The sequence below is a fragment of the Felis catus genome, chromosome B1 (genome assembly GCF_018350175.1).
Source record: "Felis catus isolate Fca126 chromosome B1, F.catus_Fca126_mat1.0, whole genome shotgun sequence".
In the NCBI taxonomy this organism is placed as follows: Eukaryota; Metazoa; Chordata; class Mammalia; order Carnivora; family Felidae; genus Felis; species Felis catus.
In genome coordinates this window covers 121260344-121272959 of record NC_058371.1, presented here as the reverse complement: position 1 = coordinate 121272959, position 12616 = coordinate 121260344, and the positions used below count along the sequence as shown (strand labels likewise).

Sequence of the window (12616 nt, the reverse complement as noted above, 5' to 3'; positions counted from 1 at the left end):
TAACTGGAATTTCTGCCCATAAATGATAAATGATAAATGATAAATGATAAATGATAAATGACACCTGCTGCCCAGGTGTCATTCAGTACATTAACAATAATGATGACATGGGTCGCATGGGTGGCTCAGTTGGTTAAGCAGCAGACTCTTGATTTCAACTCAGGTCATGATCTCACAGTTCGTGGGTTTGAGTACCAGGTCAGGCTCCGTGCTGCAAGTGTGGGGCCTGGAATTCTCTCTCTCTCCCTGTGCCTCACTCCCAAAATAAATAAATAAACTTAAAAAAAATAGTGATAGCATTGCTATCGAACCTTACAAATTAAATCTATCGTCAGCCCTATGCAACTAACAGATCAATCTGTTATTAAAACAGTTTTACCTTGTTAACTGTGCTGCTTAAGTGGACAACTGGAATGTTTAGAAACATATTTTTATGACTAAGGAAATGGTAACTTTTTTATTTTCTAAAAATAAACTTTGTGTATGCAACATTCACAATAGGATTATTTTCAAACAGGAAACGATCCAAAAGAATATCATCAAAGAAGCCCACTGCCATCTCAGGGCTCTGTATGCAACCCAAAATAACACGTAAGTTTCAAAAGACTGAAGCAGCACAGACCTTCATAATAATAGATACAGCACATCAAATTATTTTTCTGCGATCAGATTATGTAGATGCTACTAATTTTATTTGTTACAGTTAGAATAAATTTCACTAATTGCTAATCCTACCTTTAGGAGACGCTCCCGATGTTGATTCCAAAACAGGATTTGGTATTATTCTTGATGTTGATACAGATATTTCTGTTGCACGAGTTGATGGTAATACACCAGTGATTGTGTTGTTAACACCTGAAAAAATAGCTTACGTTAAAGCAGCTGCATTGAAGTTTACAATTTATTTTGCCAAATAACACTAGTATATTTAAGCAAAGTAAACTGTATGTATACAGCTGCTAACCCAGTCAGCAGGGCATGGATTTGAAATTAATTTTCTAATTGTAATGAATTCAGCCTTCAGTTCAATATTCATTCACTAACTCCGCCTGCCTCTCACCAACGACGTGAATTTTCAAGAGAGCCGGCAGGAGCAGTCTATAGCTCTGAAACAAAATGATTCCTGAAACACTTAGGAGGAATAAATGTATAAATTGAAATTTGACAATATTTTTATTTAAAAAAAATTTTTAACGTCTATTTATTTTTGAGAGAGACAGAGCATGAGCAGGGGAGGGGCAGAGAGAAAGGGAGACACAGAATCCAAAGAAGGCTCCGGGATCTGAGCTGTCAGCACAGAGCCCGATGTGGGGCTTGAACCCATGAACTGTGAGATCGTGACCTAAGCCAAAGTCGGCTGTTTAACCGACTGAGCCACCCAGATACCACTAAATCTGACAGTATTTTTAAGCCCACTTCACTAACGTTGTGAGATGAACTAATTAAATGGATTTTCTCTGGGCAGTGGATGTTTTACTAAATATTTTCATAGAACACTGGAATTATTAAGTAGTAAAATGTCTGTATTCATACATCTCTTCTTGATATAAAGCATTCCCTCCACTCTCTTTTTCTATAAACATTCCAAAGGAATAAAATATATTTCATTTTTAATTTTTAAAAAATTTTTAAAGAAAGACCATACATTTTATTATTTATTTTTATTTATTAAATGATTTAGTTCTCTAAATTGCAACAATCAAAGTCACAAAGATGAGGGTGATAATTATTAGGTATATTACATATTTAGTTTTAATAATTCCTTTTGGCAATAGAAGTCAATATTTAATAGTAAGTTGTAAATTTTCATTGGAATATTATTTATTCGAAGTGAAGTATATAGAACTTAATTCTCAGTGATTTATGGAAATATTTGTTTTACACAATATTATTGAATTTGTTAGCATTTATAGAATCCTTTTAATCTTGCATTTGTTGGTCTTGTCTGTATACAGTCACTGTCGTGTTAAAGATCAGAAAATAGCAAACAAAAATGTATAAAGGTCTTGGACAAAGTATTCACGTCCATGGAAGGCATTGTTTCTGTGCTGTTACTTCGTCTGTATAGAGTATATATAGTATAGCATGTTAGTTAAGAGTATGGACTTCGAGTGACAAAGACAAGTTTCAATGCCAGTCAAACTGGGTATGTCATTGCAGTAAATACATTGACTTCTCAAATTTAAATTTCATCCAAGATTTTCCTCTTTGAATCTGGGAAAAACCAATAATCTTGCACAGTTGTGAGCAATATTTCAGGTGTCATGAGATAGAATACACTTCCTGTTTCATTTTATAGACTTGAGGTGCTTGGAAGTGTTAGCACTCGGCACTGACTTTGTTTATAGGCAGTACACAGAAATTGCTTGATGTATTCAACACATACAGATTTGTTCAGCACATTCAGGAATGACAGAACTGCCTTTTCACAGGCTTTACAGAAGTCAAGTCAAAAGCTTTTTTCACCTCTGGGTGCACTTCACACCCTCGGTCTCAACCCCTTCCCCCAGGAGGAAGAAGGAACATACCATGCGTGAGGTTATCTTTTCTCCGTCAGTCATTTTGTTCTACCTTTCTTTTCATCCCAGAATCTTTGATGTAACACTCATTTCTAAGTTGAAACTGAAGTTGAAGAAAGTTATTCAAAGAAGCACATTCCACTTTGATTGGAAAATTCACCTGTAAATAACTTAAATGATCCCTACCTGTCAACTTGCTAAATAGTAGCAATCTCAATCTCTGAGTATAATCAACATCCCTGGAGAATTTTTTCCTATTTCTTTCCTCCCTCCCTCCGTTCCCCCTTTCCTTCTTCCCTTTATTTTTTGCTTCTATAAACAGTTACTGCATAACTAATATGGGAAGCATGATAAGATCTAATAAAAGACTCTAGGTTGTACCACATGGTATCACCCATGAGTAGCTCTCAGTCTGTTAAGGAACATAATGCCTACACACAATAAATAATCAAGGATATTCTGTATGGGTTGTGTAGACCAGTGTTTTTCAAACTGCAGGTTATGAAATAATTAAAGAGTAATTAAAATCTAGTTAGTAGATTACAGTCAGAGCTTTTGCCAAATAAAAGAGGAAAAAACATTAGAGTGATATTGCAGATAATGAGGGTAAGTATTGTTTCATGAAGTTTGTGCACGTGTGTGTGTATATGTGTGTGTGTGTGTGTGTATTTGAATAAAACATTTGTCAGTGCACAATATGTTTCCTGCTGTGATTCCAGCTAAAAATTTGAAAGCTACCGGACAAGAAATTGGGCAAGAGTTTATAAGATAAAGGATGACCACCATGTTGACATGAGCAAGGACTCCGTTATGAATGAGTTGACATAGGAGCTAGGGCTTGAAGAGTAAGTAACACGTCCACATAGCTAGAAGAAGGGGTATGGACAAACATCTGGAGGGGAAGTCAGAGGTGATTGAGCACCTTGCAAACAGTTGTATCTGGTTGGATTGCTGTATGCTCTGAAAGAGCATAGTTGGCTTTATCTGGTACAATACTGGCAGCTAGATCATAAAGGACCTTGAACACCAAGCCAGGGACTTGAATCTTTATTAAGAAGGAGCCATGGAAAGTGACCAAATAGAAATTCCACTGTAGGAAAAACAATGGGGAAGTGGGTGGGGCAGAGAATGAGACAGCCCTAACCGAACTGATCTGCAAGTCCCATTTTTATGTTTACCAATGTCCATGACTTTTTGAAGTCATCATGTGAGATTAGTGAGTTCATATCCATAAAATGACTTGAGGCAAACTAAAAGCAGGCAAAATTTTAACCACTGTGTGGTAAGATTGGGAGGTACTGGGAGGCTTTTCCTCCTTACCATACTTCAACCCATTTGGCTACTGAGTTCCCTGAGTAAACTCTTAATCCAGTAGCACTCATTCATGTCTTTGTTATTAGTTCTTCAGACTGTCCATCAAAGAGAATGCCCTCCTTTGGCAAAGACTGACAAACAGCCTGTGAAAGTATTGAGTGTCTCTATGTGCCAGGTGCCATGTGAGCACTTTCTGTGGATTGTTTCCTTTAATCGTAAAAAGATACTGTGGTGCCCATACTTGTATGATCAGCACTTTACAGATGAAGACAGTGAGGTTCAAAAAAGATGAGCACCTTGCCCACACTACACAGTGGGAAGTAACAGTTGCAATTTTAACCTGGAACCCCTTGAATCTTTACTCTTACCCACCACAGATCTTGCCATGGGAAGGTGGTTCCATGCAAAGCCACATACTTCTGCTCTGCCTTTCACAGGGTGTGATATTACAGGGGTAGAAGTGACTTAGATGCACAGATGTTTTGCCCTTATGTATATAAGATGAGGAAGCAGACAAAATACCTCACCGTTTTTTTTCTTTAAAAAATATCATTTTGTCTTATACATTACATACATACACATACAAAATGTGTCCCTCCATAAACATCCATAAAATAGACTTAGAGCTCTGAAGGAAATTTCCAATCTACTAAAGCTATTTATGTTTGAAAAATAAAAATAGAGATTTACTCAGTTGGAAAATTCCGCAAATAGAAACGTTCTTCTATTATATGGTGGGAAAGAGTTATTCTAACTACCACTGTTGAAGGTTTTATTGACCACGATGCAAGTAACCACCAGTTATGCTTTTACAGCATTTTCTATAAATTTCTCTTAGGTCGATCTGGTCTCCTAATAAACTATTGAGGATAATGGCTCATTCTGAAATATTTTCTCTTCACAAGACATGATGAGGTAGCATTTCATTTTTCTTTATCTCCAAAGTAATTAAAGACAAATTTCACAAAAAGACCTGTGCTTCGCATCTTTGCTTATGTCTAACCAAATAGTGCTGTTCTTAGGATGCTATAAGGAAAACAGATGGCATTTTATCCTGATTCCACCCTAGACTGAGAGAGTACAATAGATACAATGACACTAGTTTCCCATACTATTAAAGGATGAAGCAGGATTGGGATTTTTACAAAAGTAACTATTTTAATTACAGAAATCATGAGAACTTAGAAAATTTAGCTTACAGATGAAAACCAGGTATCGTATTTTTTCCTATTTTCAAATGATCTGGTCATCTACTCCAGTCTTCTTAGATGTGCTTTGTTATTACATTTCTAAGTATTCACAAGTAGTCTCTAAAAGTTAACATTTTAGGGGTACCTGGGTGGTTCAGTCAGTTAAGCTACTGACTCTTGATTTCGGCTCAGGTCATGATCTCATGATTCATGGGATTGAGCCCCATGTCAGGCTCTGCACTGACAGCACGGAGCCTGCTTGGGATTCTCTCTCTCTCTCTCTCTCTCTCTCTCTCTCTCTCTCCCTGCCCCTCCCTGCTTGCTCTCTCTCACTTTCGAAATAAATAAAAACTTAAAAAAAATAGAACATAAAAGTTAGAGTGTCATCCATCCTCATAATGAGCAGGTATCTCTCTAGTTATCTTTTCCCCTATCAAGTCTATAAGCAAAGCCCACTGGAAAAACCACTGCTAGAGAAGGTAGATCTTACTTCCTCTAGATGAACACAAACACTGAATGACAGTACCTTAGAATTCTAAGACTTGAGTCCTCAAAAGAACTTCTAAAAATATCCTATTGTAACAGAAACCCTACATTTTATAGCTTAGGAAATGTATGAGTTTAAGATAGTTTCAAAAGATCATCGCAATAATTACTAAAAAAGTTCCCTTAATTCCCAGTTGAGCACTCTGTATTATGTAACAGAGAAAACCTTTTTTCCCCCCATTCTACTAAATGGAATACATTTCTGATGGAGACAATGCCAAAGTTTCCCTTTGAACTACAGGAGAAAAGATTTACTTTGCGAGTTTTATCCATAGACAAAATTTCAGAATAAAGTTTTAAGCTCTTTAAGGAAACAAAAGAGTGATTATTTAAAAAAATATATAGTTACAGTGTATACAAAATACTAATTACTTAATGGTCTAATAATCCTCAAAGTACAATTGTTACATAATAATTTCATAACCTAGATCAACTCATCTATGGAATTCAAAGTAAAGTAGATAGTTTTATATTTCAATAGCATATAATTTGTTATTCCCACTAATTCATGTTGTTTTCATACTATACCCCCTCCTGTACATCCCCACTTCCTCAAGCTTTTAAAAACTTTACACACATTTTATATTGAAATAAAGTAACTCTCAATTGTTCAGTTTTCACTTGTGTTCAGTTATCATCTCCTATGCATCACAGCTTATAATGAATATGGATTCACTTCTTAAATTTACATGGGATGGCAGTGCATGAATTGGGGTGTGGTAAATAGCGGGAGGGCATTTTTCATAGTAACTTGCCAGTAATTGCTAATATTCCAACCTTGTTCAACTGATACCCTATTATCTTCTTTGTTAGTAAATAATCATTTTTGAAGTTTAAGCTGAAAATTTTAATTTTCCCTCACACATCAAAAAATATAGATATTGAAGTATATGAAAAACTATAAATATATAATATAATACACTGTAAGTTGATATATGAAAGTAAAATATATTTACACATGAATATAATGAAATAAACAAAGGCATAAATAAAATACAATGCCACTTTCTCTATTCCTATCAAAATAGAATATCAAAATTCATGACATGGGGCACCTGGGTTGCTCAGTCAGTTAGGCTTCTGACTCTGGATTTTGGATCATATCATGATCTCACAGTTTGTGAGTTTGAGCCCCGCATCAGCCTCTGTGCTAGGAGGGCAGAGCCTGGTTGGGATTCTTTCTGTCTCTCCCTCTCTCTGTGCCCTCTCCTGCTCACAATCTCTCTCTCTCTCTCTCAAAATAAATAAATAAACATAAAAAAAACCTAAAACACAAATAACCCAGCACCTTCATGAAAGTCAAGACACCAACTCCTTTCCATTATCAGTGTCTTATCAACACATTCTTACACTAACAGTAATCCTTCTCTTTTGACATAGCAAAATTCATTTTGGTTCATTGCCAACTGAATTAAATACAATTAAATCTTTATCAATTAAAATAAAATAACAATTATTCAGTGATGATGTGCCTTTGATGATTTCTTCTGTTTGCACTGACCCCAAATTTTATAATGTCCTATTTTAAATGCATGAGTAGCCCACTAGCCAATGCATTGTTTACCGCAATAAACATTTGTTAAGCATCTATTTCATGAAGAGCTAAGCAAAAATAGAAAAACATGTTTTTCCAAGGGGACCTAAGAGTTTATTTGAATACTCAAGCTATACATATGTGAACCAACTATCAGATTATGCTAAGATGCTGTATAAAATGGTGCTATGTAATTAATACTATGCATAGCTGTTTCTGTACAATGTTAAGGGAAATCAAAGTAAGGTGATGTTTCTCTTTGTGTCAGGGACAATCAGAATCATTTTCTCGGAGGGAGAGATTTCAAAAAGAATTAGCTTGGGGCGCCTGGGTGGCTCAGTCCGTTAAGCGTCCGATTTCGGCTGAGGCCATGATCTCGCGGTTCATGAGTTCAAGCCCCGCGTCGGGCTCTGTGCTGACAGCTCAGAGCCTGGAGCCTGTTTCAGATTCTGTGTCTCCCTCTCTCTCTCTGACCCTCCCCCGTTCATGCTCTCTCTCTGTCTCAAAAATAAATAGACGTTAAAAAAAATTAAAAAAAAACAAAAAGAATTAGCTAACTGAAACATTAAAGAAAGAAAAAAAAATATTTCATGGGAGAGAAGAAAGCAAGTATACACAACCAGAAGAAGAAAGTGAAGGGAGCCAAGTAAAAGAGAGGCCATATAACAGAAGGTCTGGGAGGGGATAATATTAGACACTTATAAGCAGAATCTTTTGGGAGAGGAAAGTAGGAAAATCCCACTTTCAACGAAAACATCAGAGCTAGTGGCAACTCTTGAAAAAAGGGTTTTAAATTTCCACTGCATTTTCAATTAAGACTAACAAAATACCGTAGCAAGCACACAAGTTTTGAAAATGCTTCAATTTCCTAGGCGGAATGAATTGGGAAGGTAAGTAAGAAGAAAAAAAATAAAAAGCTCATCTCTCACAGAGAGGAGACAAAAAAAAAAAAAAAAAAATCAGATAAGTGGCAGAAAGCTGTGCCCGAAAGAGGAAATCTCCTCAGGTTACCAGCCATCTGTGAGGTGGGGAGGGAGCGCCAAGCCTGGCCGGCTCCGAGCGTGGACAGGTGTCTCAGCCACCTGGCCCCTCTGGGGAGAACAGGAAGGCAGCATTGCCTTGGTGAGTTTCTTCAACAGAAAACAGCGATGTCGGCAAAATGGACCTGAGAATTCAAGGTGTTTTGGCCGACGAGTGGATGGAAGCGTACAGGCAAATTTCCTCCACTCACCCAGATGTCAGGTTGGAAACGATGGGGCGGCACAGTTATTTCCTTCCACAAAAATAACCGTGACTTGACAACAAAATCAGATTCCATAATAATGAGATATTTGAGATTGTGAACCCTATTATCAGGGGACTTTTTGTATTCTGTTGGAGATTTTAAGAGTTTCGATTTCCTGAGGCACGAAAAGGCAAAGGTTGGATTTAATATTTATAGGGGTGGGAGTTGGAGGAAAAAGGAACAATCTGGCCATACTCTCCGGCTCTTAGACAATCATCCCACGGTCCCTCCCCCCCAGGCCATACTCTGAGGCCGGAGAGGAACTGTGGTTTTGGCAGCCCAGAAAAAAACATCTTCTAAGGAAACAAGGGGCTTAGGCTTCACACATTCTTATAGGCACCAGCAAGTTTCAAAAGCAAGACTCTTGGACCCATCTCATGACTTCAGGAAGGAGACCAACTTGGGTGCCCTCTCAGTCCTGCGAGGAACAGCACTGCTCTGTCCCTTCTCTGGGCTTCACGTAGGGGCAGTGATACTAGAAGACAGTGGAGTCCTATTCTCTCTCTAATGGCACCTCCAGCTTTCCTCTGAACTTAGGATGTAGCCACTTGAGATCTTGGGTCTTAACTATAGGCTCTCCTGAGTGTTTCTTCAGAAACCGGGACAGGCTCACTAGACACTTTCTACCAGCAGGTTACATTTGTTTAGAGTCACGACTTATACACATGAAATGACATGATGAGAGATGGAAGCAAGACCCACACTTGGCAATTGTGCCACCGGCTAACTGTGCAATGTGGTATGAGCCACTCTTCCTCTCCAGGCCTCAGTTTTCTCTCTATAAAAAGCGTCCATTGAACAACTTCTCGTCAACCATAAAATCGTATTACCTCTAGGATTAAATTGCAATGGAAACATCCATGATGGCAAATAATAAAGTACAAGTTGCACTTCCACATACCGAATGAAGGCTTGTACTTCAGCAGTTATGTACAATAGATTTATGGGGTTATTAGTGCTGCCTTGGAGAAATTTGAGCCCAGAAGGGAATTCTGTATTTCAAGGGGCAAAAATGACTGCATTCATTTGCAGTTTGATAATGTTACCTGGACTAAATGTATTTCCCTTTAGGGTGTCGGTCTACTCAGAACTCAAGAAAAATGTGAAAGACAAACTTTGAAACAGACGTTGGGAATACTTGGTTTCAGAATTTTCTTTTCAGCGTAGAAGAGAGAGTGTAAGAAGATGAAATATTTTTTATAGGTGAATTAATTACTACATGAAAGAATAGAGCCCAGATCAAATAGTCGATTCCTTCTCAGCAATGTGTGTGGGGGTGTGTGCTCATGTCTATACTTAATTAGTGACAAATGCATTTCCAAAAATAGTCACAGTATTGCATTTGGAGCTAGAAAATAATATTTGGCTAAATTTGAGATATCTTGTTTATCATTTCATCTACTTTTATTTTTGTCTTTTCTAAATGTAAAGAAACACTCTCTAGCTATTTTAAAATGTTTTTAAATTTATTATCAGCTGAGAGACTATACTTTTAGTTGTAAAGGCATCAAATAAAAGAATGAAAGAGTTATTTCTACTTTCTGAAAAGTCAAAGATAATCTTTTCTTGCCTTGAAAAGTTATTTGAAGGGACAAAAAGACTTTAAGGGATAGATATTCCAAGGACACAAACTCATCTAACAATAATTACTTTCTATTACATTTATTGATTTTAACAACAATTTTGTGAAACCGCTGAACAGACACAAATGTTATCTACATTATACAGATGAAGAAATGGAGGTCCTGGTAACTGACTGTGACTTGTCAGGATGCAGAGTTAGAAGGTCTTAGAGCTTGTTTAAACCCAAATGTTCTAATCCCTGTTTCGTGTTTTTTCCCTCCACATTGGCTAGAGTTTTAGAACTACAAGATCATCTTTGTGATTGCAGTGTTGCTATGCCAATACTTGAGTAGTTTAATGACTTTAATGCACGGTATTTTCCTCTTATATTATTGCTAATTGTTATGAAAATAAATGTAGCTAATTAAGGTATGTAAAATATTAAAAGTAAAAAAAAAAACCAGTGATCATCGGTAGTACTTCATCTGTTTGTGGCTGACCAATCACTCATCTATCAGAGATTATTAAATAAATCAAATTAAAACAAAATCTCTTAGCTCAAAGTTTTATCTTCTCTTGTCCATGAGTAGAACATTCATGTGAAACAATTTTACCAAAAAATTAAAAAAAGTAAGAAAGTCAACTTCTATTGTAATATCAAATGACTCAGAAAATTTATGAAGGGTGTTTGAAGGTACGACTTTTTAAGTGTCTTCTTCCCTTTATTTGTTACTTGTCTTAGATTTAGGACAATGTTGTAAAAAGGACTGTTTCTTTTCTTGTTTTGGGGTAAAGCAATGGTGTTAAGGTCAATACCTTATTGTTTGGTCTCACTTTGATAGCAAAATCACTCATTACCTTTGTCACATCAAAAAACTATTTTGCCCCCTTAATTTTATTTGCATCAAATTCTTTTCTAACGTATATATTCAGTAAATGCAAGAAAGGTACTGAATAAAGGAAAATCATCTCTTAGCTAGGTTATAAAGCAAGGGGCAGTGTAATGCTAGGAATAGGGGTCTGGGGCCATGTTACCCAATCCAGGCCCCACCATCGACCCGCTGTGCAACTTTCTGCAAATTGCTTAACCTCTTTAGCTTCAGTTGTCAATATTTTGGAAACCTACCCTATACGGCTTCTGTACAGATCAAACAATGATACATATAAAAAGGTAAGAGATGCAGTCAACAGCTGGATTACACATGAATTTATCCCGAATAAAAAGTCAGTGAAATGCGGTACATTTTAGAGTTCTATCATTAGGTCAGATCAATTTATGTTTCTGACTTATACCGCCTCTAAATACTGGAGTAACTACTTACGGGGCCATGTCTAATACAGTCAGTAGGTTCAAGCTAGGAAAGTCTTTCTGAAAGAACTTAAACTCCTCCTGAGATCATAACCTAATTCTCCCAGTTATGCCCTAACGTTGACAACCACTTTGCCGGATTTCTTAAATTATTTTTTCATTATTCTCTTTTTCTAATTTCCTTATATCATTTATTTCAAGGAACAGATTAGGGTAGCAGAACAGAAAGATTGAAAAAAAGGATAGAAAAGGACAGAGAAAAGAAAACTTGGGAGTTGGGTGCATATAGTAGAAGAAAGAAGTTTTTCCGGTTGTAGTCCTTAGGCCCATGGTTGCCAATGTGCTGTAGACACTGCACCAATGGAACCTGGGGAGTTTCTACCGAGGGTCACGGTCTGTATTCACACGTGAGCACCAGGTGACATACGGAGGTATCGAATCACTATATTGTACACCTGAAACTAACATAACATTGTATGTTAACTACACTGGAATTAAAATAAAATACAAATTTAAAAAATCTGTATTCACACTAAATATTGTGTGTGTGTATTGAAAAAAAATGATCCACGCATATACGCTAATATTTTAAAATATATGTAGGTTCTATTGTGAAAAAAATGATCCACGCATATATGCTAATATTTTAAAAGAGATATAGGTTCTATTGTGATTAATACCACTTTTAAAGAATTGCTTAATATTTAGTAGCATTCTGTTTCCTCAATTAGCGGGTGCAAATATTATCCCACTGGAAGGGGAGTTCGCAATCTTTCTACGTAAATGAGGTATTTCTCTTCAAAAAAGTTTGAGGACCACTGACTTGTGGATCTAAGTACATCAATAACAGTATAATTTAGTTAATTTGGCTGAGGGCATCGTATAGCATCACAAAACCACCAGAATTTGAAATCTTGTCTGATCCATTGCAACGCAAAATTAGGGCCACTCTTCAAACACCTGTGACTCATACTTTTTAATTAGAAACAAACAAGCAAAGACTGACAGAGGCGCCGATTTAGAGCCCCTTTGTTTCTAGTATATGCCAGTTCTGGGTGTTAGAACAATAGCACGTCTTTTCTTCCTCTGATTCTCTTTCCCCAGAGGTCCTCCACTTTTGAGACGGACAAACTGCCTGAACCACACATCCAGTAGTGACCCATTATGTGTTTACACAAGAACAGGAAAGTAGGCATAGTGTCTACTTTCCGATTTCAGACTCTAGCTTTTATAGGGTATATTTTCCAAATTAAAAAGATTTCGAACATTCCATTAGGACATCATCAAAGGAGTCATTTGTGGTGCGTTAATTAAATCTAACACATTTAAAAATAACTCTGCATGTTGTGGGCCAGA

At 36.7% G+C, this 12616-nt stretch overlaps 1 protein-coding gene across 2 annotated transcripts in view; it reads right to left on the bottom strand.

Annotated features, from left to right (window-relative positions):
• The window catches only part of EMCN (endomucin), a 103085-nt gene that overhangs the window by 64390 nt on the left and 26079 nt on the right, over positions 1-12616 (bottom strand). For both annotated transcript variants that reach the window (XM_003985140.5, XM_006930944.4), the window contains exon 2: positions 736-855. In XM_003985140.5, the coding sequence (XP_003985189.3) occupies positions 736-855 (120 nt within the window). The remainder of the gene's footprint in view (positions 1-735; positions 856-12616) is intronic.